Genomic DNA, 26,084 nt, shown 5'->3' with positions numbered 1-26,084 from the left:
GGCAGTCATGGGTCTTTCTCAGGATTGCAGCCACAGTCTGAGGTCCAGGGGGGCCCGGCAGCCTGCCTCGGGCAGACCACGGCTAGAGCCGTAGCCAGATTCAGTCCAGGACAGGAGACCCATTTAGGCAGACAGGAGATGACCCCCTCACAGCAGGGCAGCCAGGATAGCGAGGATGCTGGGAACGGGCCAGCAGAGGAGCCCCCCCTTTGTTTTCCTTTGACTGCTCCGGAATCCCTCAAGCGTTTCCACGGAGGACGCAGTGCCAGCATCCAGGTGATGCTGCAGGCCTTTTTTACTCCGTGGAGATGGCTCTTTAAAAAGCACAGAATCAATTCATCCTGCTGCTTTCGAGGCTGTCCTGCTTGTCCGCGCTTCCTTCTCAATTTCCTTCTGTTTTCTGTGCATTTTAAAAAGTGCTCCAGTGCCCTTCTCTCTTTTTTTCAGGGGGTGAGAGAGGGCAGCACTATCCTCCCCCCCCACCCCATGTCTCTCCCCTACAAAGAAAAAGAAGAGGCCGGTACTGTCTGAGGGCGTCTGAAAGGGACTGAGGAGGCACATCCTGGAGAAGGGGCCAAAGGTTTTGGGTCGGCTGTGGCAGCCGTCTCCTGTGGGGGTTCTTGATTGCGGGGGAGCTGAACTAGGCGACGTCCTTGCCTGGGGTCTGAAATTCTGTTTTTGAGAATGTTTTTTGACGGGTTTTTCAGCGGTTCAGCTTTTAGAAGGGCTTTTATTCTGAGCTTAATTTGTACTTGTGCTTTCCCTGGACCTTCAGTCTGAGAAGGTCACCTGGGCTGTCCTGAGGGGTCAGACGGGGCGGGGCCTGTTCAGGGAGCTCCTTTTGTTGGAGGGGAGGCCAGCTGGCCGGGTGGTGCAGTGGATGGAGTCAGAGTCAGGAAGGCTGGCACACCATCCTGTGCCTGGCACTTCTTAGCTCTCTGGGCCTCAGTTTCCTCCTCCATAAAATGAAGGGGCTGAGCTCCCTTCCCGCTCTGGGTCCACGCTCTTGTGAGTATTTTCCTGAGATATTTGGAGGAGCGTGGTGGGGAGGCCTCCCCTCCCCTGGGACTGTGTAAAGGCCTGCACCCCCTGCCTGCCCAGGCCAGCCAGGTGTTTGAGGTGAAGCAGGGCGTCTACGTGTCAGGAACGTCTCCACAGAACATGAGCAGCCTTCTGTCCGAGGTGGCCGAGCACGGCACACACTACACCCGCCTCAGCCACTTCTCCCTCCAGTCAGTTCTGGATTCCTCCTACAGCAAAGGCCTCGTGTTCCAGGTGTGTATGCCAAGCTTACGGCTTCGGGGACGGTGTGTGGTCACAAACTGGGAAGGCCGGGTGCAGGTGAGCAGCCCCCCCGAGGGCTCTGCCTCTGTGGGGCCCATTTTATCGGTGGGACCCTGAGATGGGAGCCCCCTACACACACACACCTGGGGTTAGGGGTGGAGGCTCGAACTCTCACCCTTCTCCCCACCACCATTATAATTCTATCAGTAAAAGAACAGATGTTCTCAGTGTGTTTCTGATTCAGCCTCGATGTCACGGGCTTTGTTCCTCCAGAGGAGAGATATTCTGACAGACCCAGACTCCCCGAGGGTGGGTATCTGGGAGGTGAATGAGCGAGTGTGGGGAGTGGTGGCACTGCGCTCCCTGGAAGGCGTACGAGGGCCGGACGCAGCCTGATAGCGCTGGCAGCAACTCCAGGCTCGTGAGAACTCTAGCCAGAAGCCGCGGCTCTGATGCCCCGAGTCTGTGTGTGAAGGCTGAGATGTGATGGGTTGGCGGGGAGGGGACAGGAAGCTGACGGGTTCTCTTGGGGTCGGACGGCAGGGCAAGAGGTCCATGGTGGGCTGTGCCCTCAGACCTTGATGAGTCTGGACAGGCGGCAGCAGCCCAGGCTGGCCCCTGTGGTCTCCTCTGAAGGCTTCCTGCCTCTGCCGCTTCCAGGGTTCACCCACCAGCTCCTTCTCTCCCCAGGGGTGCCCGTGGGCCCCAGCCAGCCCTGGGTGCCTCACAGTTGGAATGCTCGGCTCTGAGGCGCTCATCCCCAGTGGCAGTCGGGGAGCCACTTGTCTGTGGGCGCATGGCTGTGTGGCATTGTGAGATGCTTCTGTTGGCTTGCCTATCAGAGGGCCCTGCACTTAACCTCGGGAGCCGGGGGTCCAGTCCTAGCTCATCCACACCTGGACTGGGTGACCCCGGGCAGGATGCTTCTCTTTGAGCTTTCACTTCATAACTGGTCAATCCAAGGTGGATCCTTGCGCCTCTGCCTCTTGGGGAGGCCTTCCAGGCCTCAGACACGGTTAGATCTTTAGCTCATGATGGTGGGGGCTCCTGGGGCATGACTGGGAAGAGGCTTGAGGCAGGCAGACCAGAGAGGCTGGGAAGGAGTGAGCATTTATTAGGTGCCTGCTGTGTGCCAGTCTCTGCACTAAGTGCTTGACTGCCCGCCCCACAACCCTGGCAGGGGCTGTCATTAGTCCCATTTTACAGATGGCAATCGTGTTTCCCTGTGGGGGGTCCCCAGGGCAGCTGCGCGTAGAGCCACTGCCCCAAATTCATATTTGTTCCTTTGCACAGGCTTTTACAAGTGGCCTACGGAAGTACCTGCAGTATTACCGAGCGTGTGTCCTCTCCACGCCGCCCACATTGAGCCTGCTGACCATCAGCTTTCTCTTCAAGAAGTTGGGGCGCCAGTTAAGGTGGGGGTGCCCCTGCAGGTGCCAGCCTAGGAATGAGCTCGGAGGACATTGAGGCTTCCTGGCCCAAGCACCTGAAGCCTTGGACAGAGTTCTAGGCCAGACCTCTTCCCCTGTTGGAGCTAGGCCACTTGATCTGCTTTAAGGCCAGGCTGGATTGTGTCCTGGTGCTGCGGGTGTTTGTAAACAGCTGCTGTGCCTAGGATGGCCAGCTGACCTCGGGCCAGGCTCTGTGCTCGCTGCACCTGAGGTGTCCGCTCCACAGAAGGTGGGAGGTGGAGGAGATGTTCTTGGCCAGCTCTGATGGTCTCGGGTTCTAAGTCACTTAAGCCGGTCTGGTGTGGTGTCCTGGCAGTCAGGCTAAGGCCGCTTGCCGGCAGTCTCAGTGGTCAGTGAAGTTGTTCTGAGCCGGTGACCCAGGCATCCCCGAATCACCCATTCTGTGTGGTGCCTCTTGGGTGCTCGGCACTGACCCCTGGACCAGGGGGTGGGGGCTGTGCAGGACAGGTCTGGTCCTGTGGGAGGCTGGAGGATGGCTGGCCTTTGTGGAACTGACTAGTCCTCTGCTGAGCCAGGGAGCCTTTGGTGCAGCCGAAATGTCAGTGTCCCCAGACGGGTGGGGAGGGGAGCAGAGGCTTGTCGACCTGTTGGGTGTGTCCGCCCAGGTTTCCCCCTCCACACTCACTGCCTTTGAAGGCTGTCTGGCTCCTCAGGGGCACACGGTTTAGGGCCAGTCATCAGGGGTGGTCTTCATTTTATAGGTGGCCTCAGATCTTACTGAGTCCACAGCAAAGGAAGGCGTTGGGAGGTCACAGGCTTCAGAGGTCATCCGTTCAGTCCCTTCATTTTGGCCTGCTCCATGCCCTGAGCCTTGCTCCCCCCTTCCCGTGGCTCCGTGCTGTCCTTCAGCAAGGATGTGTGCCAAGCTTGCCCTGGCCCCTGCCCACTGTCGGCCCTCCGGGACTGATGTGGGCTCTCTCCCTCAGGTATCTGGCCGAGCTCTGTGGCGTGGGCACTGCCGTTCCTGGGCTCAGCGAGGGAGGGACTGGGTCCTCCTTCCCGACCGTGAGTGCTCTTCTGAATTCTGCTGAACTCTGCCCCCCTAGGATGCATGCAAAGGCTGGTGGTTTCTGTGGGTCTCAGCTGGGCAGAGCCTCAGTGAAAGGGGAGGCTGGAGGGGATCTGTGGCCCCTGTTGCCTGATGCCCACCAGCCTCCAGCCTCGCTTGCTTCTCTGGGAGCCCGCTCTGAGCCGTCCTCCTTGGAGTGAAGCAATGTGTGGTTCCCTCTTCAGGGAGTGAAGCTGCTGTCCTACCTATACCAGGAGGCCCTGGATAACTGCAGCAACGAGCATTATCCTGTCCTGCTGTCGCTGTTGAAGGCCAGCTGCGAGCCGTACACTAGGTGAGCCCCGGGGAGGAGCTGCCCAGGAGGGCAGCTCCCTTCTCTGTTGTGGCAGCCGCTCGGGACACACAGCACCTGGGGGGGTTCAGAGGAGGAAACTGAGGCGGTAACACAGGAAGTGATAGGGCTCCCCCGGCAGCTCTGGCCAGTGCGTGAGTCCAAAGCCTCCGTGAGCTCAGAAGCGCCAGGCTGCCTTACCAGAAATGGGCAGAAGAGGCAGGACCCTCCCCTTCTTTCCCCCTCCTTCCTCCTCCCTTTCCTCACCCTTCCCCTCCTCTTCCTTTTTTAAAAACAAACATATTTATGTTTCGTTCTTTTTCTAAAATTTTGAGTTCTAGATTCTCTCCCTCCCTCCAGCTCCTCTCCTGCCCACTGAGAAGGCAAGCAATGTGATACCCATTTTACATGTGAAGTCGGGAAAGACCTATTTCCATATTAGCCAGGTTGCAAAAATAGTAAAGAAAAATGGAGTACAAAAGAATGCTTTGATCTGCACGCACACTGCGTCCCTCCTCTCTGGAGGCGGGTAGCATTTTTCATCGCGAGTCCTTTGGAATTGTCTTGGATCTTTGGATTGTTGAACATAGCTAAGTCATTCACAATTGATCATTGTACAATTGCAGTTTTTGTGTACATTGGGGCAGCTAGGTGGCAGCGCCTAGAGTCAGGAAGCCCCGAGTTCAAATCCAGCCTCAGACACTTAACTAGCTGTGTGACCCTGGGCAAGTCACTTCTCCCTGTTGGCCTCAGTTCCTCATCTGTAAAATGCGAGGGAGAACAAAATGGCAAACCAATCCAGTATCTTTGCCAAGAAATCCCTAAATGGGGTCATGAAGAGTCAGACGTGATTGAAAATGACTAAACAGCAGTAACCAATGTACACTATTCTCTTGGTCCTGCCCGCTTCACCCTGCATCAGTTCATATTGAGTCTTCCCAGGTTTTTCTGAAGTCTGCCTGCTCATCGTTTCTCTTAGCACAGTAGTATTCCATCACAATCCTATACCACAACAACTTGTTCAGCCATCCCCCAGTGGATGGGCATCCCCTCAGTTTCCAGTTCTTTGCCACCACAAAAAGAGCTGCTGCAAATATTTCTGTACAGATAGTTCCTTTTCCCTTTTCTTTGATCCCTTTGGAGCGCAGACTTAGTAGTGGTAAAGCTGGGTCAAAGGGTATGCATAGTTTTATAGCCTTTTGGGCATAGTTCCAAATTGCTCTCCATAATGGTTGGATCAGTTCACAACTCCACCAACAATGCATTAGTGTTCCAATTTTCCCACATTCACTCCTGCATCTGTCATTTTCCTTTTCTGTCTTATTAGCCAATCTGGTAAGTGTGAGTTGGTACCTCAGAGTTGTTTTAATGTGCATTTCTCTCATCAGTAATGATTTAAGAGCATTTTTATTTGACTATAGATAGCTTTGCTTTCTTTGTCTGAAAATTGCCTGTTCGTATCCTTTGATCATTTATCAATTCCCCCTCCTCATGGCATGTAATAACCTCAGCTTCTCAGAGGTTATGCAGGGGGCAGGCCAAGCCCTCCCCATCCAGAGACAGTGTGACCCAGGGGAAGGAGTTGTGGCTCTGGAGTCCAAGGACCCGGGTTCAAACCCTGCCTCTGGTGCTTGCTGTGTGGGTGCTCTTGGGCAAGGCTGTAGATCTAAGATCTCATGCTCCCAGAAAGTGAGAATCTGGCCACAGACCACATGGTGTGTATGTCTTGAGTCTGAGGGCTGAGCTGGCGAGGCGAGAGGGCGAAACTCGGTGCCAGGCTGCTCTGCTATGCCTTAGTGTCTGGAGTCCCTGCCCCTGCCAGTGAAGGGAGGTTGCCTGGGCCTGTGAAATGGAAGGTCCGTGGCATCAAGTCCCACAAGACCTTGGTGCACCTGTGCACGTTCTCTTCCTTCCCCCACCCATCCAAAATAAGCAGTTTCTGGTTGGCTGTGAAGCCGTGGCTCTGGGGAGGACATTGGCCTTGTAGACCGGCCGACCCGGTCCAGGATGTGGGTTTGGTCTCCTGGGAAGCCTGCTGCCTGTGCCCGCGTGGAAAAGCCAGAGGCTGCCGTGTGCCCGGCCCAGGGCAGGTGCCTCTCTAGTACCCAGAGGGAAGGTCCCTAAGAGCTGCTTCCCGCAGGTTTATCCACGACTGGGTGTACAGTGGCGTGTTCCGCGATGTCTATGGCGAGTTCATGATCCAAGTGAATGAAGAGTATCTCAGCTGCCGTGGTATGTGAGGAAGCCGCAGGGCGTACGTGTGTGTGTGTGTGTGCGCGTGCGTGCGTGTGTATGTGTGTGTGCGTGTGTGTGTGCGTGTGTCTGGGGAAGAGGATTGTGGCATCTCTTGTGGGTATGTCCCTAAGCTAGGTTTGGTTTGTGTGTTTGGGGGGGGGATCCCTTGTTTAGTGATTCTGGGGCTGTCTTCACTGGAGCAGTTTCTGAGGGATGGGGCGGGGGGACACAGCCGGCCAGTCTGTGCACACATGTGTTGGTCACGGGGGCCAAGAAGGTTGATGAGACCTTTGGCAGTGACAGGGTGGGGAGGGGCATACTCCTGCTAATCCCTACGTGCTCAGGTCCCATCCAGAATATTGTGCCACCCTTCATTTAGGGGGGCTATTGGCAGGCTGCAGAATGTCCTTGGAGGGAGACCAGAAGATGGGTTTAGGGACCAAGCCGTCCATAGGAGGGCTGGTCAGAGGCACTGGGGATATTAGACCCAGGGAGAAGGGAAGGCCTGTGGAGAGACGAGAGCCATCTTCAAGAATTGAAGGGTGGTGGTCCCCGGGGAGAGGCTTGTTTGCTTGGCTCTGGGGCTGAACCACTGGGCAAGATAAAAGGAATGCTTCCTAATGAGCCAGACAGCCCCAGAGTGGAGTGGCTGTCCCTGGACCCAAGCAGCTCCCCGTTACTAAGGAGCTCAGAGCTGAGGCCATCCACTCTGGGGGGTGGCATTGTGGAGGGGAGGCCTGTCTAGGAAGAAATCACCCCAACCCTGAGTTCTCTGGTTCCGTTTGATCCCATGGCTGAGTTTTGTACAGCTCATGTACAGCCCCTGGGGAGGTGGGTGGGCACCTGGGATGCCCTCGGGTCCTGCTCTCGTCTAGCTCTTGTCTTGACCGCGTCCGTCCTGCAGATAAGTTTTATTGGACGCACGGCTACGTGCTCATTTCCAAGGAAGTGGAGGACTGTGTGCCCGTGTTCCTGAAGCACGTTGCCAACGACGTCTACGTCTGCGGGAAGACCATCAACCTTCTGAAGCTGTGCTGTCCCCGGGTGGGTAGCGGGGAGGGGGCGGCGGCGGGCCTCTGTTGGCATGGTCGTGCAGGGGCTGCTGCCTGCCCACCCCGGGGTGCCGGGGCCCCTTGAGGGGCTGGCTGTGGTCACACCTTCCCCCAGGCAGGCAGTGTGGCAGACTTTGGCGTGGGTGGATGCGTAGGAGCGGCCACCTGTCCGCGGGCTGCCACGAGGCCAACCCAGGGAGTGGGATACCAGGGGGTCTGGCCTGGCTGTCCCCATCCCTGGGGTCTTCCTTGGTAGCTTTCTCTTGCTTGTGATGGTTCCATTTCTGGGCCTTGTTTTAACTGGGGTGAAGAAAACTGGAAGGGCCCGTGAAAAGCTACCACCAAGGAGGATAAATGAGGAGGAGGTTAAAGAATGATTGTTTAGCCAGAAGAGGCGGAGAAACCGCCTTCAGATGCACGAAGGAGAGACTTGGCTGAGGGCGGGCAGGAGGCAGTTATCCCGGATTGGTGAGAGAGTTGGGTGGGCACACGAAAGGCCGGGGCGACGCAGGACGTACAGGCACTGATGTGGCCTCGCGGGGGCCCTCCTGACCCAGCCCTGGATTCCTTTGTACCCCAGCAGAGATCCTTTCCTGCTTAGAGCAGGGCTTCCTTCCTGGGGGCCCATGGTTTGGCGCTCCCTGTCCTCCTGGCAGGACCCAGCCGTGTTTCTGGAGGGGCTCTGGCGGATCCTGGCAATGCCCTGGGCATACTCCTGAGGGCTGGCGGGTTTGAGTGAGTCGGCTCCGTGTGGCATCAGGGATGGTACGGGTCATGGCGCTCTCTCCTCATGCAGCATTATATCTGTTGGTCCGACATCCCTGTGCCCCGCATCTCAGTCATCTTCTCCTTGGAGGAGCTGAAGGAGATCAAGAAGGACTGTGCCGTGTATGTAGGGCGCATGGAGAGGCTGGCCCGCCATAGCGCCGTGAGCAAGGAGGAGAAGGTAAGCCCGAGGCTCTGCGCTTTCTGCCCTCGCCCCGCTCCCCCAGGAACTGTGATGGCTTTGGAGCCTGCTGGGGCTGTGACCCCTGGCCAAGGCTCCCCCTCTCCAGCCTTGTGCGCTCATGAGGGAGCTGGCTGAGGTACAGGATCAGGTGATTTTGGCGTGTGATTATAGATGGGGTTTAGCTTTTCCCCTGGCAGCTGGGCTGGGCCCTGCCGGAGGGAGAGAGGCCTCGTCCTGAGCCTTTGTCCACAGAGCAGGGGGAGACTGGGGAATACCTATGGCTTCCCCTTTGAGAAGCCTTGCTTCAGAGGCCGTCATGTGTCTTGAAATGCAGTGCTGGGCTGACTCGTCAGCTGGGAGGGCTGTGCGGGACGGCCTGTGGGGTGTCTGGTGGGAGAGTGGGGGCAGCGCCTGTCTTCATGGTGGGCCTGGTGCACTGTGGGCAGGGTCGGGACCAGGGAGGGGGGCATGTGGAGGGCTCTGTGGCACTGGGGCCACGCCACTGGTGAGGGGCTGTGCCCCTCCCTTCCTGAACCTCAGCCCAAGGCCCAGGGAGCACGTGTGGCCCCGGCCTGAGAGCCAGGAACGTCGAGGCATTTCTGTGGCTCGGCCTATTGGGCACTGCTGTGGGCCTGTGGCCGTGGTAGCTTGCCTATCTGTGCAGTGGGACTGCTGGCAGGGTTTCTCCCCAGGCCGGCCTGTAGGTGTGATAGGAACCCAGCTTTCTGGATGGATGTAAAGTATATACAGGCCAGTGGTAGTCTGTAAAGTCTTCTAAATTCAAGTCGGTTATTTGAATAGTGCTTCATTTCTAACGTTCAGAATCGGCAAACTGCCTCGCGTTTTGAAAAAATTAAAAGTGGAAATTGGTGTACCGAAAAAACAGTGTTGTAAATAATCAGTGAGGCGAGGAAAGCTTGTCAGGGGGTCTGACTTTGAGGGGCATAGGAGCCTCTTTGGCAGTGAATGCACAGCCGTGCACAAGTGCACAAACTAACCTTGTAAAAGTGACAGTGGAGCCCAGAGCAAGGTGATGGGTGCAGAGGACACATGGAGAGGCCAAGGGACTGGCTGGCAAGTGGCCCACCTGGGGAGGGCGTACAGGCTGCAGGCTTCCTGGAGGAAACGGGATTTCGAGCTGCCCCGGTGGCAGAGAGCCATGCGGGAGGGAGAGTGCAGAATCGTGTTAGCGGCAGCAGACGGATGGGGTTGTGTGGAGAGGAGGCCTATGGAGGCGTGCCGATGAACCGTCTGTGGGACCGAGCCTACAGCAGGTCAGAAAGAGCTACCTGAGGGTCTCAGAGGCACCGACCGCTTGTTTCTTGTCTTTCAGAAATTGCGGATGGAGATTGCCAAGCAAGAACTAATTGTCCACGCCCGGGACACGGCCTCCCGGGTGTTGAAGGCCTTGAATGGTATGCTCTGCATCCCTGCACACCTTGACCATGGGTGTGCCAGGAAACATCCCAGTCGCACAGGGTCTCCTCTAACAGGAGCATTATTCCTTTTCTGGACAGATCGACACATGTCTGAAAGGATGGCGTTGGATGCCAAGAAGCGAGAGCAGTTCCAGAAACTAAAAGAGCAGTTTCTGAAGGATCAGGAGGTAGGTCCACTGTCTTAGCGAGTGTGTTTGAGGGGCGCGCCGCGGCCTTGGCCTCCGGTCACTGGGTCCCATCGTGTGTTGCTGTAGCGCCGCCTGGCTGCCAAGCAGGAGGAGACTGATGATGAATTCAGCTATGCCCGTGAGCTGCGCGAGAGAGAGAAGAGACTGAGAGGGCTGGAGGAGGAATTGGCGCGCCAGGCAAGGTATGGCTTCAGACAGCCCAGGCCTATTGGCAGCAGGGCCTGCCCGGCCCCACCCCCTTCCTTCCCAGAGTTCTCATTGCAGTACTTTTTTGGTCATTTTTTCATATTTTATTTTATTTTTTTAAACAATCTTTAAAAAAAAGATGTTTAGTTCCCAATTCTCTCCCTCCTTCCAGCCCCTTTCTCACCTATTGGGAAAGCAAATAATGTGATACCCATTATACATGTGAAGTCAAGCAAAACATATTTCCATATTAGCCATTTTGCCCAAAAAAACCCCAAACAAGAAAAAGTTTTAAAAAAAAAGTAAAAAAAGATCTGCTTCAGTCTGCATTCAGAGGCCATCATTTGTCTTTTGTCATCATGAGCCCTTTGGGATGGCTTGTATCATTGTCTTGATTGGAGTAGCCGTTTCTTTCACAGTTGATCGTTGTACAATATTCTCCTAGTTCTGCTCATTTCAGTTTGCATCAGTTCATATAAGTCTGTCCAGGTTTCTGTGAACCTCCCCTCTCCCCACCCCCACCTTGTTATTTCTTATAGCACAATAGTATTCCATTACATTCATATACCACAACTTGTTCAGCCATTCCCCGATGGATGGGCATCCCCTCAATTTCCAGTTCTTTGCTACCACAAAAAGAGCTGCTATAAATATTTTTGTACATGTGGGTCCTTCTCCCATTTGTATGATCTCTTTGGGATACATTCCTAGAAGTGTTACTACTAAAGGGTATGCACATTTTTATAGCCCTTTGGGCATAGTTCCAGATTGCTCTCCAAAATGGTGGGATCGTTTCACAACTCCATCAGCAATGCATTAGTGTTCCAGTTTTCCCACATCTTCTCCAACATTTACCATTTTCCTGTTTTGTCATGTTGGCCAATCTGATAGGTGTGATGTGGTACCTCAGAGTTGTTTTGATTTGCATTTCTCTAATCAATAGTGATGTAGAGCATTTTTTCATATAACTATCGATGGCTTTAATTTTTTCATCTGAGAACTGCCTATTCATATCCTTTGAGCATTTAGCAATTGGGAAATGACTTGTATTCTTATAAATTTGACTTTGTTCATATCCTCGGACCATTTATCAATTGGGGAATGGCGCTTATTTTTATGAATTTGGTTCTGTTCCCTCAATATAGTTGAGAAGTGAGACCTTTATCAGAAAAACTTGTACTTTTTTTTTTTTTTCAGTTTTCTGCTTTCTTTCTAATTTTGACTGCATTGGTTTTATTTGTGCAAAACCCTTTGAATTTCATGTAATCAAAATTATCCATTTTACTTCTGTCTCTGTCTCTTGGTCATAAGCATTTCTCTTATCCATAGATCTAATAGGTACATTTTTCTATCCTTTCCTAATTTGTTTATGATGTCACCCATTTTGTCTAACTCACTTATCCATTTTGACCTTATCTTGGTATATGGTGTGAGACAGGCCTATACCTAAATTTCTGCCATAGTGCTTTCCAGTTTTCCCAGCAATTTTTGTCAAATGGCAAGTTCTTACCCCAAAAGCTTAGATCTTTGGATTTATCAAAACCTAGATTACTGTGGTCATTTACTATGGTGTACCTAACCTATTCTGATCCACCATTCTATTTCCTAGTCAGTACCATATTGTTTTGATAATTACCACTTTGTAATGTTTGAAATCTGGTACTGCCGGGCCACCTTCCTTCACATATCCCTTGATTATTCTTGGCCTTTTGTTCTTCCAGATGAATTGTGTTGTTATTTTTCTAGTTACATTAAATAACTCTTTGGTAGTTTGATTGGTACGGCACTGAATAAATAAATTAACTTAGCTATAAGTTGGCTCGGCCTACCCATGAGCAATTAATATCTCTCCAGTTATTTAAATCTGTCTTTATTTGTGTGAAAAGTGTTTTTAATTGTGTTCATATTGTTCTTGGATGTGTCTTGGCAGGTAGACTCCCAAGTATTTTATACTGTCTGCGGTTATTTTAAATGGAATTTTCTTTTTTTAAATAATATTTTATTTCCCTCCCCAATTACCTGTAAAAACAACTTTTAACTTTTGGGTTTTTTTTTTTAAGTTTTGAGTTTCAAATTCTATCCCTTCCTTACACCCTCCCTGAGACAGTAAGCAATCTGGTATAGGTTATACGTATGTAATCATGTAAAACATTTCCCTTACTAGCTGTGTGACCCTGGGCAGGTCACTTAACCCTGATTGCCTTACCAAAAAAAAAAAAAAATTTCCATATTAGTTATTTTGTACTTGAACAAAAAGGAAGATGAAAGTGAATATGTTTTAGTCTGTATTCAGATGACATCAGTTCTTTCTCTGGAGGTGGATAGGATTTTTCATCATAAGTCCTTCAGAATTGTCTCGGATCATTTTATTGCTGAGAATAGCTAAGTCATTGTCAGTCACAAAAGTTACTATAGATATTTTCGTACAAATAGGCCCTTTTCTCCTGCATTTGGCTGGACTGGCAGACACTAGCTGTAATTTAGATTGCATTGGGTTTTTAGAAACATGTTGTTTTCTAACAGTCAGTTACCAGGGATTGGCTTGAGGCAGGAGAAAATGCATTTTGGCAGAGGAGAGGAAAAGAGGAGAGAGGGGAACAGAGGAGGGGACCTTTGGTAGGCCTCATACAGGTTTTTAAAAAATCACTTTTTAAAAATGTTAATAGTCATCAGCAAACACAAATAGTCTCTATATAAGGAAAGACAGAAGAAAGCTTGTTTTTGAAAGTGACTTTAACAAGTCATTCCCCAAGCGAGAAATGGTCAGAGAATATGAACAGGCAGTTTTCAGAGGAAATAAAAGCTATCTATAGTCATATGAAGAAATGCTCTAAATCACTCTTGATAAAGAAATGTAAATTAAAACAACTCTGAGGTACCACTTCACACCTATCAGATTGGCTAATATGACAGAAAAGGAAAATGACAAATGTTGGAGGGGATGTAGAAAACTGGAACACTAATGCATTGTTAGTGGAGTTGTAAACTGGTTCAGCCATTCTGGAGGGCAATTTGGAACTATGCCCAAAGGGCTATATATAAGATTGTTCATACTCTTTGATCCAGCAATACCACTTCTGGGGCTGTATCCCAAAGAGATCATAAAAGAGGGGAAAGGACCCACATGTACAAAAATATTTGCAGCAGCTCTTTTTGTGGTGGCAAAGAATTGGAAACTGAGGGGATGCCCATCCATTGGGCAATGGCTGAACAAGCTGTGGTATATGAATGTGATGGAATACTGTTGTGCTATAAGAAATGATGAGCAGGCTGACTTCAGAAAAACCTGGAAAGACTTGTATGGACTGATGCTGAGTGAAGAGAGCAGAACCAGGAGAACCTTGTACACAGTAACAGCCACGATGCTGTTGTGCGATGACTAACGCTGATAGACTTGGCCCTTCTCAGCTATGCAGTGACCCGAGAAGCTTCCAGAGGGCTCAGAGGAGAAATGCGACACACCTGGAGAAGGGCCTGAGGGAGTCTGAGTGCCGATCAGAACAGTCTATTTTTGCTTTCTTTGTGGGGTTTTTTTCGGTCTGTGTTTTCTTTCTCAACATGACTAATGCAGAAATGTGTTTTCCTGGATGACCTAACAAACATATGGTAACATAAAGGGAGGAGAGAGGGAGAGAATTTGGGACTCAGTGTAAAAAATGAATAGTTAAAAAACTGTCGTTACATGTAATTGGGGGAAAAAATGTTATTTTTAAAAAAGAAAGAAAGTGAATCTGCTGCAGAGCTTGGGGTCACTCCCCCTGTGGTAGGAACCCCCCAGCCCTTCCTGCCCGAGTCCCTTCCTGCTTTTTGGGGGATTGGTTTGATGTGTCTTTGATGCTGTTTTCTGTGTGAGGATGGAAGGGCATCCCCCCTCCCCAACCCCCCATTCTAATCCATGGTTTTTGTTTTTTGGTTGTTGGGGCAGTTGGGGGGTCACACAACGAGTAAGTGTCATGTGTCTGAGACCGGATTTGAACTCGGGTCCTCCTGACTCCAAGGCCGGAGCTCTATCCACTGTGCCACCTAGCTGCCCCACCTAATCTGTGTTTTTGAGGCCAGACGGGCTCTGAGAACCACCTGCAGGTTTTTGGCTGCCCCTTCTGCGTAGGGACACCTCACGTCAGGCCCGCCTCTGTCCCTGCAGGCAGGACCTAATTGACCATTACAGCAAGCTGTCTGAGGAGGCTGCTCGCCGCTCGCAGCGTGCTCTCTGGAAGATACAGAGGCATAAGCTGGAGACGGCCCGTCTGAACTTTCTCTTGGAAGACCAGAAACGCATGCAGGTAGCGTCCGCTCGGGGCGTGTGGAGATAGTCGAGTCGCTAGCCAAGGGTCAGCATAGCGGGGTGACCCTGGGCAGTCATTCCCTTCACCTGCAAAATGAGGATAGAAATGCCTGTCCTGTTTATCATTTGGGCCTGACACCTGCTACCGGTGCTGGGGACCCAAGGACCCGTGATGGACTTCCAAATAAAATGAGTCTGAAATACGGCCTCAGGCCCATCGGATCAGCAGGTCGGTCAGTCAGCAGCGTTTCTGTGCTGCGTGCCAGGCCGTGTGCTAGGCACCGGGGAAGTAGAAATGAGACAGCCCCTGCCCTCTGGGAGTTTACAGTCCCCTGGAGGGATGGCATATACACACCGCAGAGCACGAGCAGCCATCTGTGCCCCTGCAAATATGGAGTAAAGACAAGGGTTTGAGAGCACGTGGCAAACCTCCCGCCGTTAGAAAGCATTGGCTGTTACTGTCCTCTCTTCTGAATTTCAGGAGATGCTTCAAAATGTCTCTGAAGGAAAGTACAGGGAGAAACTTGACATCCTCCCCAGTGTCCATCGCCCTGCACAAGCGGGTGCCCCTGGAGGAGAGCCTGGGGTCCAGGTGAGACTCCAGCCTCATACTCGGGGGGTTGGCCTGGTCACCTGAAGCCACCGTGGTCTCTTGGCATCAGGCTGGGAGCTGCCCTACCTCCCCTTGGCGGGGTCTTAGAGGCCTGTGGACAGTCTCCGCCCAGAGCTAGTCCTCCCTGCTGCTGGCCCTCCCCTCACCAGCATCTCCAGATGCTCGGGGTGTCCTCTGTGTGCAGGCCAGCATGGTGTGTGCATTGGTGGCCCAGGCCCAGGTCGCTGGGGGCTTCACTCACTGCTGTCCACGGTATTAGCCCCAGTCCAGGGTGGGGTGGGGGCTTCCCTTGTTTCGTCCCAGATCCCCCCCACCCTCCTCTGAGATTGGTCAGCCCCGTGTTTCCATTCCAGGCAAGGCAGCGCTCAGAGAGCAGCGGTGAACAAGGAGACTCCGAAGGGTCTTCAGAGGGTGTGTGGGGGCCGCTGCCCTCAGTGGGTGCCCAGCCATCAGAGCAGATGGAGCCCGAGGGGGCCGGCGCATACGGCCACACCTTGGAGCCAAGGACAGAGGAAAAGCCGGAGCAGATGGACAGGGCCGCGCCTCTCCCCGGGTCCAGCCTGGACATGAGTGATTTCCTGCCCAGGCCTCTGCCTGAGGAGCTGCCCGCTGCCTCTGGCCCCCCAGCCTTGCTGGAAGCAGCGCTGCAGACCATCTCCTTGGACCTGCCCCCCATAGCACACGGTGGGGCCACGGAGCAAGAAGGCGGCCAGCCGCAGCAGCCGCTGTACGACTTCACCACCATTCTCCGCCCTGCGGCCGCAGCCGCAACCCCCGCTCCCTCTCAAGAGTTCGCGGCACCCAGGGACACATGCCACAGGCCCCGCTGGAGCCTTCATGGCCACGCCTCGGACTCCAGCATCCAACTAGGAGAGCCCATCCCTGAGCCCGAAGCCCCAGAGCCACGTCCCAGCACCACAAGCAGCCGGGCCCGGTGGAACGTCCACGGCCACGTCTCTGCCTCCCACATCAAAATGGGCTCGTATGCCGCTGACGTGGAGCCGCCTCTGCCCCGAGGGAGCGCCCACGGTCACGTGTCGGACAGCAGCATCCCTGTTGGGGCCTACGTGTCGGAAGTGATCTCTTCTCGGCCCCGCTGGAACCTACACGGACACGCCTCGCAGTCCCACATGAAGTTGGGTGACCTCACCCTGGAGGCTGAAGTCCCCCGGCCACGGGGCAGCGCCTTTGGCCACGCCTCGCAGTCCAGCCTTCAGCTGGGCCAGAGTGAGCCTCCCCCTCCCCGCAAGCCTCTCTCCAGGCACATGATCCCCATGGCTGCCACCTCCACCATGCAGTGGTTTCTGTACAACAGGGAGCTGGGCTGCTCGGGTCCAGACCAGCCTCCTCAGGGGCGTGGGCTGTCCCCGCCCCTTTCCTCATCAGGCCGGGAAGAGCCAGGCCAGGAGCTCGTCCCAAAGAAGACAGACGAACCGGAGGAGAGGCCGGCTGTTGGGCCAGGGGAGAGGCCTGTCGGGCCGGGGGAGAGGCCAAGGCCAGTCGGGCCAAGGCAGAGGTCGGCTGTCAGTAAGCACCCAGCATCCTCTTGGGGCTCTTGGGCCTTGGGAAGCTCACCTGATGATGTGGCTGGACACAGCTCTTTAGGAAGCTGTGGTTCATGCCTCTCTGGAGGCTTGGTCTCTTCCTCCTGGGAGATCTTGCCCCCACCCAGCCCCCTCTGTGCTTTTCTTGTGAAGGACTGGCCTGGCTGGCTTCATGAGGCCCCCCTGGAGCAGAACTGGGGGGAGAGGGGAGGAAACAAGGCAGACAGGTGAGGGGGCCTAGCATCTTCCCATTTTACAGATAAGGCACCTGAGCGACATAGGCAGTCTTGAAAGCTGCCAGCAGTTCTGAGTGATCTTGTGTCCCCTTCTGGGCCCTGCTGGGGGGAGCTGACTGTGAAGTACCCCCTACACACGCCCAGAGCGAGGAGGCGAGCCAGCCAGGGGCTGCTGTAGGATGGACAGGGTGCTGGGGTCACCAAGGATGAGGAAACAGGCCCAGCCACGCCCAGTGACCGCCAGTTAGTGGTGGAGCCAAGTGGGAAACCGGACGGGTGGGGAAGGGCATCCTCAGCGCGGCGTCCCCATTTGGCTTTCCCAGGTTCAGCTGTGACAAGCGACGAGAGCGAGGACCTGTCCCCAAACCAGCCTCCTGGGCCTCAGGTAAGGGAAAGGCAACTCGCGCCTGACCGGCAGGTGGCTGGGAGCGGTGATTCTGACTGAACTCTGGCTCTGCCCCACCCCCACCCGCCAGGTCCCCCGCATGCCCTGGGCTGGGCGTGCCCCGAAGGCCCCACGCGATCTTGGCCTTGGGCCAGTTCCAGGCAGTACTTCGTACTTCCTAGAAGGCAACTGCTCTGGTACCAGGAGTCCAGGCACCCCCTGGGTGGGCACAGGCTGGCTGGTGTGGTCCCCAGGGGAGGGCCCAGCAGTCACAGCCGCAGCAGCGGTTTTCTGCTTCCATTTTTTTCCTAAAAGGTGGAAGCGAAAAACCCAACCGCAGCCCCTGGGCCTGAGGAGGCAAAGGACGGAGCCGGAGACTGTGCCCGAGAACAGGCCTACTTGAAAGCCTTGTCCGAGCAGTACTGCCTCGAGAAATACCAAGACAGCTACAGCCTGATGTGTGAGTGACAAGCCCCGTGCAGGCTGCTGGGGCTGGGGGCTGCGGGGCAGAGTGGCCCAGGTTTGCAGACGGAGCTGACGCCTTTGGGTTCTGTCCTGCAGCTGACCCTCCCGTGTCCCACCTCATGCGCCACGTCATCCCCAGACCCTTCTCCTTCCCGGTGGACCCCCGCTGGCCGTTGGCGAGTGACGAGACCTCCGTGCAGCTGAGCGAGCTCCTGACCCTGCCCGTGCTCATGAAGCACTCCATCACTGCCCCTCTGGTTTCTCAGTACGTGTGGCCGAGGGATCGGCCTTGCCGTGCGTGGGCTGCTGTGGGAACGGATTAGAGTGGGGCAGGCTTCCACCTGACATCCGGAAAAGCTCTGTAGGAGCACCCTTGAAAGGTAGTGAGCTCCCCGTCCCTGGAGCAGAGGCCACGTGACGCTTCCGAGGATGTGGGAGAGGGGTTCCTGTGCCTAGATGGCGAGGCGGAGGCTGAGTCTCCCGCCATCTTGGCCTGGACGGCTCTGCCTAGCATCTGATGGGCAGCCTCCTCGTCCCCACAGCGTGTCCCTGGTGAACAAGGCTGTCGTCGATTACTACTTTGTGGAGCTCGGCCTAGAAAAGCACTTTGAGGCCTTGAGGCACTTTTTACTCATGGAAGACGGGGAGTTTGCTCAGTCTCTCAGCGACCTGCTCTTTGAGAAGGTACCGGCAGGGCTGTGGACCAGACTCCGGGCCCGGGGAGGGGCTGTCCTGGGTCCTGGGGCTGCCCGAGGGGGCGGGGGATCCTGGGCAAGCCCTTGAGAGCCAGCACCGAGAGGCCCAGCCTGAGTAGGGGCTTCCTAAAGTGTCTGCCGGCCCTAGGGGAGAGCTGTGGGATCACAGGCAGAGCCCTGACCCTCTCTGGGCCTGCTTCCTCCTCTGTCACGAGGTAATAGCACTTGCAGCCCGCAGCACCCAGACTCGACTCTTGGAATGCGCCTAGTGGCGGCTGGCGTAAAGCGGGCAGGCCTCTGACTCTGCCACCCTGGGTGCGGGGAGCTTTAAGGCTGTGGAGTCATGGACTGCTGTTGGTCTGGGCCCCATCTGAGCTGGCTAAGCCAGAGGGGGTGACCCACTTGAACCTCTGTTTGCCCATCTGCTGATGGGGACAGTAGTCTTCCCACGGCCGCCTGCCCCATCTTGGTCCTCCCCTTCAGTTGGGCTCGGGGCAGAGCCCCGGCGAGTTCCTGAACCCCCTGGTGCTCAACTCCTTCCTCACCAAAGCCCTGCAGTACAGCCTGCACGGGGACACAAAGCTCGCGGCTAACCTCTCCTTCGCCCTCAAGTACCTGCCAGAAGCACTCAGCGCCAACGCCCCCGACGCCCTGAGCTGCCTTGAGCTGCGGTACAAGGTACGCGGCGGTGCTCCAGAGCTGTCATCGAGCTCTTACCCCATGCCCTCTCCTTGCTCTTCATTTCTGCATCTCTCTCTGCTCTGGTAAAGTTGTAGGATTTAAGAAGATACATCATCCCCACGGCTGTGGAGATGTTGATACCCTGTGTGCCCATCCCTGCACGTAACAAGAGGTGGGAGGCCCTGCCCTCAGCGAGCTCCCAGTCTGGGCGGAGCAGCCTTGACCCAGTAACCAAATGGGACCGGAGTCTGAGGGTAGGGGCTGACGAGTCAGAGAAGAGGGGCCCAGGTACAGTGGAGCAGTGCTCTGGGGCAGGGTTTGGTATTGAGGGAGCGTGGCCTCCCCCTGGGCCGTCGTGGGCGCTTTGCCTGCAGTCCCCTGGGGGCCGGGCCTTCTCCGTGCCCGGCGCCCGGTCCCTGCAGCTTTGAGAATAGCTGGCCTGGCCTGACTCGGGGCCAGGGTGGTCTCCCAGCAGTGAGAGGGTGAGCTCGGGCAGGCCCTGGCCCGCCATTGCCACCCCCGGGCGCCTTTTGGTCTCGCCTGCTGCTTGCCCAGGACCAGGTTGTTTGGATGGCGATGGCTTTTTAGCACAGTTGGAGATCCAGTATTGCCGCCCTTCCTGTTAACTTTTAGTCTGAATTGAGCTCCTCGATGTTCTTGACCTCTGTTCCTCCAGACTGAATTGTTATTTTTCCAGCTCTGTAAATTAACCCTTTAGTAGTTTGATTGGCATGGCACTGAATTAAGTAAATTAACTTAGGCAGTATTGCCATCATCATATTGCCTTGTCCTGTTCATGAGCCACTCAGACGTCTGTGTGAGAAGAATGTTTTTCTGGGGTTCGTGTAGTTCCTGTGTGTGTCTTGGCAGGCAGACTCCCCAGTGTTTTACGTCATCTGCAGTTATTTTAAATGGAATTTCTCCTGTAGGGATCAAGACCACATTTGTGTCACAGAAGACCTTAGTGCTGGAATTATTCTTTAAACACTTGGTGGGACTCCCTGGTGACGGAGCCCACTCCTGCCTGGTGGCAGGCTCCGTCCTGCCCGGCCCAGGCGGCGGCTCAGTGCCCCCTGCACCCACACTCTTCCTCTCTCTCTCAGGTTGACTGGCCCCTCAACATTGTCATCACGGAAAGCTGCTTGAACAAATACAACAAGGTCTTCTCCTTCCTGCTGCAGCTGAAGCACATGATGTGGACCCTGAAGGACGTGTGCTTCCACCTCAAGCGCACAGGTAAGGGGCCCCCGGGCTTGTGGACCTACTGTGGGCCAGGCGGCGGCGGACTCCAGGGCCTGAAGGTCTCTGCTGTTTACTCCATCATTCCCACCCAGCGCTAGTGAACCGCGCAGCTGGCTCGGTCCAGTTCCGCCAGCTCCAGCTCTTTAAGCACGAGATGCAGCATTTCGTGAAGGTGATCCAGGGCTACATTGCCAATCAGATCCTGCACGTCACGTGGCGCGAGTTTGGGGACAAGCTGGCGGCTGTGAGCAACCTCGAGGAGATCCACCGCACTCATGCCGAGTACCTCAACAAAGCCATCTTCAGGTAAGAGTAGGCCAGGGGCCTCCAGGGATGGGCTGGTGGGTGTGGAACAGGCAGCTCACGTGGGTCAGGAAAGAGGTTAGCCTACGACTGGAAGAGAAGGGCTTTGCTCTCCCAAGCTCAGGCAAAAAGAGAATAAGCATTTATTAAGCACCTACTTTGCCAGGCATTGTGCTAGGCACGTTACAACCCTGTGAGGTAGGTGCTGTTGTTATCTCCATTTTTCAGTTGAGGAAGCTGAGGCAGACTGAGGTAAAGTGACTTGCCCAGCCACAAAGCCAGTAAATGTCAGGCTGAATTTGAACTCGGGTCTTCCTGACTCCAGGCCCAGTGATCTATCCCTTGCACAACCTAGCCATGACGTGATCATTGATTGGGAAAGAGAATGCCCAGAGTTGAGAGGACAGAGTCAGGAGGAGGCCAGAGTCACTGGATTGGAGAGACTGTCAGGGAGTGCCAAGTGCTAAGGTGCTAAAAAGACTGGAAACCGAGGAGGGGGCTGGCTTAGGATGCCATTTTGTATTTGATCCTGGAGGTGATAGGGAGCTGCTTTATTGAGTAGGGGTGACGTCATCAAACCCGTTTTAGGGAGATGGCCTTGGTGGCTGGAGGATGGCTACAGCAGGGAGAGACTTGAGGCAGGGAGACCCCCCCCAGCAGCTCCTGCAGCAGAGTAGGGGATGGTGGTGGAGGTGACGAGGCCTGGACCAGGGTGTCGGCAGGGGCAGGAGAGGAGATGCTGCAGAGGTGAAATCTCAGGCCTTGGCACCAGCTTGGACAGTGGGGAGTGAGCGAGCGTGAGGAGCCCAGGATGACTCCAAAGGCGGGAGCCTGCGAGGTGGGAGGATGGGGGCGCTCAGGGGAGAAGAAGAGTTTCGTTCTGGACCCGTTCTACTGGATGTCCAGTTCAAGGTGTCTGAAAGGCGGCTGGAGATGCGAGATTGGAGGTCAGCATAGGGAGACTGTCAGGAAGTCAGTGGCAGCTGATGAGATCACCTAGTGGAGTCTGGAGGGAGAAGGCCAGGACACGATCCTGAGGGACCCCTAGAGTGGGAGAGGGGGATCTGGAGGAGGGGAACCAGGTCAGGGAGAATGGTAAAGGAGAAAAGGACGCTGGATTTGACCACGAAGAGCTAGCTCGTTGGGCACTTTAGTGGAATGAGGAGAGGGGAAATGGGGGCCCCGATTGTGAGTTTAGCCAAAAGGACCACGATGGTGGGGATGGGAGGGTGAAGGGAGAGTTTTCCAGGATGAGGGAGACATGGGAGTGTTTGTAGACAGCCGTGAGAGATGAGCTCAGCGGTATGGGAAGAGTGGCCTTGAGCCGGCGAGTGGTCAAGGGCCTTTCTGGGTGGGCAGTGGGAAGGCTGCCCTAGCTCAGGATGGGGGAAGGGGGCCATCTGTCCTCAGCAGAGGGTCACAATTTGGATCTGCTGGGCCAAGTGGGCTTTGAGACAGTGAGGGCCGGTGGAGACCACGCTCCACGGATTTGTAGTGGCTCCGTTGGCCCAGCTGGGCCCGCCTCAGCAGCATCTGGACACTTGGGGAGGTGGAGGCACGGCATCAGAGGGGCTTCCTGGCCTGACCTGTTCTCCACCTGCTCCCCACCCCAGGGGGCTGCTGACAGAAAAGGCTGCCCCTGTGATGAACGTCATCCACAGCATCTTCAGCCTCATCCTGAAGTTCCGTACTCAGCTCATCTCCCAGGCCTGGACCTACGATGGCAGCCGGCAGGGGGCCGTGCACCCCAACTTTGCCCTCATGCAGCAATCCTACAGCACCTTCAAGTACTACTCTCACTTTCTTTTCAAAGGTGAGGATGGAGGTAGTGGAAACGGCTTCAGGGAGGAGTTTGGGGGGCCGGAGATCGCCACAGAGGGGGACTTTCACGGTGTGGCTTATGGTCTCCCTCGTCCTGGCCCGGGGCCCCAAACCCTGCCTTGTCTTCTCCCTGCAGTGGTCACCAAGCTGGTGAACCGAGGTTACCAGCCCCATCTGGAAGACTTCCTCCTGCGAATTAATTTCAACAACTACTACAGAGACACATGAGCCGTGGCCCCAGCAAGGACTGCTGTGAGAGAGTGCACTTTCCCTTCTCTGTAAATAGCCCCCACATAAATAAAGGGCCCTGCGCTCTGTCCTGGGGAGCCGCTCTCCCACCCCGCCCAGGCAGGAGCAGGCCAGCAGTCAGTAACGTAGAGCTGTTTATTGCAGGGGGGTTGGGGGAGCTGTTTGTAGAGACAGGAGGACCTTTCCCTCCCTCCCTCCCTCCGTCATGGGATGAGTTTCTCTTCCTAAAGCACTGAAGATGAAGAAATCAGCCGGGCTGCCCTCCTGCTCTACCTGGGGCCCCCGCCCCTCCCCCTCTTCAGTGCCTCTGCTGCCAGCCAGGTCCCTTCGAAGAGGCAGATGGGATGGTTCTCTGTCACTACATTAACAGCTTCAGAAAAAGGCAGAGGGAGTGAGGAAGGGCTCTGATGAGCTGGGGGGGGAAGCCCAGTGAGTCTGGGGGCTGGGTGTGGGGCTGCTGAGTCAGCATCAGACAGAGACAGGTCAGGACTGACTGGATGTCTTTGCCTTCATGGAAAAACAGCCACTGGGGTGACTGAAGTGTGGCGGGACCAACCTAAGACACCAAATGCCGTTTTGTGACTCAGCGGTGCCCAGAGGGGCCTTGTGAGACTGTCCAGGCAGGTGGGAAACGCCCACAAGGCAGCTACGAAGATCACGTCACACAGAGCTCTGCAGCCCAGAGGGGAGGCTTCCTGCTGTAGGACAGGTGGCTGCCACCCGCGGCCGCCGCCGCTCCACACTCCATGGCCTCCGGGGGCCCGTCCACGTCCTCCTCCTGCTGCTCACGGTACGGTTTCTCCAGCAGCTTCAACACCCTCCTTACCTGGACAGGAACATGCAAGACACAAGCACGTCAGCAGGGAACTGAAAGGAGGCAGGAAAGAAGCCCTCCTCCACCCCCTCAAGGGTGGTGGCTGGCGCCCATACCTCTGAGAAGTCTCCCCGCTCCGCAGCTTCTATGGCATTCTGGGCGATGTAGTTCCTCAGGATGTACTTGGGGTTGTTGGACTGCATGACTCCTACACGCTCCACGTTCCAGGCGGTCATGCCGCTGACGCTTTGCATGTCTCTTTCCAACCGGGCTCTGCAGAAACACAGAGGAAAGCTGAGTGCCAACAGCAGCTTTTGGGCCTCCCTTCCTGTCATGCTTGGCCCTACTTCATCTGTTCCTTCACCAAGCACCGATTAAGCACCTGCTGTCTACCAGGCACTATGCTAGGTACACGGACTACGAAGACCCAATTAATCCTTACCCTCATGGAGCTTACGATCTATTGGGGGGGGCAATCAGGGCACAGCCCGGGCAAAGGTGTAGAGGCTGAGAAATGGTAATTAAGGCAAGTCTGGCTAGAAGAGAGTAACACGGAATAAGCTTGAAAGGGGAGGCAGGCAGGCCAGCCTCCACGTCGGAGCCGCGCATCTCACCTGTATCTCTGGAGCCACGCCTCCCAGTGGTCCCGGTTGCGGCCGATGAGCTCGGTGGCGGACAGGTGCTGCAGCTTGGAGGACTGCTCGATGCGTTCCAGCTCCTTGTTGATGCTTGCCTTGGTTCCAATCAAAGCAAAGAGCTGAGGATTGGACTGAGCCAGCATAAGCATCATGGAGAGCTGCCTAGGAGGGAAGAAATAGGGCACTGCCGAGGCCGGCACCCCGACACACGCACGCTTCCGTGGTGGTGAGCTCCGATGTCCCCGCATCCGACGGTCACTTCCCCCACCCCCGGGCTGCTGACTGGAGTTAGAGAACATCGGGGCCCCCCAGGCCTCTCCCCAGCCTCCTCTCGTGGGGGAAGGTGGGCCTTCTTGCCCCCCTTGCATTGGGTTTCTCTGCACGTCCCCTGTGGTCCCCAGTCTCTCTCCTGGCTTCTGTGGCCAGACTCAGCGAGGGGCTGTCGGTAACGAGGATCTCTTCTTTCTCTCCTGCTCTGTCCAAAGTCGCAAGGGCCCCCCACCTTCTCGTAGGCTCTCTCCTTCACTCCCACGGTTTCAAGGCTCACCTTCACAGAACTGATTCCTCAAAGGTCACATCTAGTCCTCCTTTGTCCTGCCTCTGTGGGCAGCCCCCTTTCCCTGGGCTCCATTCTGAGTGGGGCCTCTCCTTCCCTCTGCCCACCCGTGACTCGGAGACCAAGTCCTGAAGGGCTCCCCCTGATTTGCCCTCCGACTCTCCCTATCGCACCCCAAATCTTCTGAGGCTTTCCCTTTCCTCTTCCTCCTCCACGCTCATCACTCTGGTGCCGCCCCCTCCCAGAGGTCCCAGGGAGGCTCGGCTTCCTCTCACTAACCACCCAACAGGGCTACAGGAAACAACCCAGTGTCCGTCCCATGGCACCTCTGGGGGAGGCTTGACTGGGCCCACTGCGGAAACCTGTGGAGGCTCAGACTCTTGGGGGGGGTAGCGTCCCCTGTAACTCCCTGCAGCCCCTCGCCTCTCTTTTTACAGCCTGGGCACAAAGCACCAGTGTCCTCACAGAAAAACACCACAAAAATCACTCCTGGGAAACTGCAGTCTCTGAACTCAGATCTCCAGATTCCACTGACCCTGAGTTCAACTTAACCCCTGCCTGTCTGAGTTTTCTCATCTGTGAAATGGTAGTAAGAATTCCCACAGCATTTGTACCTCCTGGGCTTGAGGCTCCAGTGAGATCATCTGTGTCGAGCACTTTGTAAACCCGAAATGTCATTATTATGCCCTGAATAAGATTCATCAGAAAGCCAAATAAAGAGCTTTCTCTGGTGGTTTGTCGGGCATGCCTGGGGCCCCCCAAGTCCCCAATCGCACTGTGGACGTCCCCAGCGCAGTGGCACTGCAGAACTCCCACCGTGAGGAAAGGAGGGAGGTGCTGTTATTGTCCTCCTTTTACAGATGAGGAAACTGAGGCAGGCAGCAGTGAAGTGACTCGTCCAGGGTCACCCAGCTAGGAAGAGTCTGAGGCCGAATTTGAGCTCGGGTCTTCCCGACTCCAGGCCCCACTGCTTGGCTCGTGCAAGGCAGCTACCTGGGATCCATCTGTGGCCTGAAGGCTAGCTTCAGCTCTTCCAAGGAAGCACACTGCTGGGCAAGCTGGTCGAGGAAGTGGGCCCCCTGGGCGGGCTCTGGGGCCACAGAGAAAGAGCTCAGTAAGTAGAACGTGTTTGTGAAATCCGCCCCTAGAAACCGAAACAAGGCCTGTGGGCGCCAGGAGCCTTGTGGAGGCAGCGGCCCTGACCCAGCCCGTTTGGGGCTTGGGAGAGGGACGGCACGGGGTTTTTTCACTTCCTCAGACGTCCTCCGCTACCCCCCAGCAGCCCTGCCCACTGACCCGTGAGGTGCATGGTCTCCAGAAGGGCGGACACCAGCTCCCGGTCATCCTCCAGCTCCAGCCGGATCAGGCCCAGCTTCCGCCTCATCTTGTGCAAATAGTGCTTCTCGAACTCG

The 26,084-nt window shown here is 55.4% G+C and overlaps 1 protein-coding gene across 1 annotated transcript in view; it reads left to right on the top strand.

Annotated features, from left to right (window-relative positions):
• TUBGCP6 (tubulin gamma complex associated protein 6) overlaps nt 1-22,788 on the top strand; it is a 29,450-nt gene extending 6,662 nt beyond the window's left edge. Inside the window, exons 5-26 of the mRNA XM_027854321.1 lie at nt 1,102-1,275; nt 2,578-2,699; nt 3,683-3,761; nt 3,990-4,099; nt 6,237-6,328; nt 7,236-7,375; nt 8,180-8,329; nt 9,666-9,747; nt 9,850-9,938; nt 10,026-10,141; nt 14,290-14,428; nt 14,912-15,022; nt 15,397-16,570; nt 17,147-17,208; nt 17,524-17,668; nt 17,770-17,938; nt 18,216-18,357; nt 18,852-19,046; nt 20,153-20,285; nt 20,384-20,597; nt 22,208-22,407; nt 22,552-22,788. Of these exons, the coding sequence (XP_027710122.1) occupies nt 1,102-1,275; nt 2,578-2,699; nt 3,683-3,761; nt 3,990-4,099; nt 6,237-6,328; nt 7,236-7,375; nt 8,180-8,329; nt 9,666-9,747; nt 9,850-9,938; nt 10,026-10,141; nt 14,290-14,428; nt 14,912-15,022; nt 15,397-16,570; nt 17,147-17,208; nt 17,524-17,668; nt 17,770-17,938; nt 18,216-18,357; nt 18,852-19,046; nt 20,153-20,285; nt 20,384-20,597; nt 22,208-22,407; nt 22,552-22,643 (3,930 nt within the window). The 3' untranslated portion in view covers nt 22,644-22,788. The remainder of the gene's footprint in view (nt 1-1,101; nt 1,276-2,577; nt 2,700-3,682; nt 3,762-3,989; nt 4,100-6,236; nt 6,329-7,235; nt 7,376-8,179; nt 8,330-9,665; nt 9,748-9,849; nt 9,939-10,025; nt 10,142-14,289; nt 14,429-14,911; nt 15,023-15,396; nt 16,571-17,146; nt 17,209-17,523; nt 17,669-17,769; nt 17,939-18,215; nt 18,358-18,851; nt 19,047-20,152; nt 20,286-20,383; nt 20,598-22,207; nt 22,408-22,551) is intronic.
• Nucleotides 22,789-26,084: the final 3,296 nt, after the last annotated feature.

This window comes from Vombatus ursinus, unplaced genomic scaffold (assembly GCF_900497805.2).
Source record: "Vombatus ursinus unplaced genomic scaffold, bare-nosed wombat genome assembly UNPS02010394.1, whole genome shotgun sequence".
NCBI classification, from domain to species: Eukaryota; Metazoa; Chordata; class Mammalia; order Diprotodontia; family Vombatidae; genus Vombatus; species Vombatus ursinus.
The sequence above is the reverse complement of the archived record's forward strand: the minus strand, read 5'-3'. Positions and strand labels throughout refer to the sequence as shown.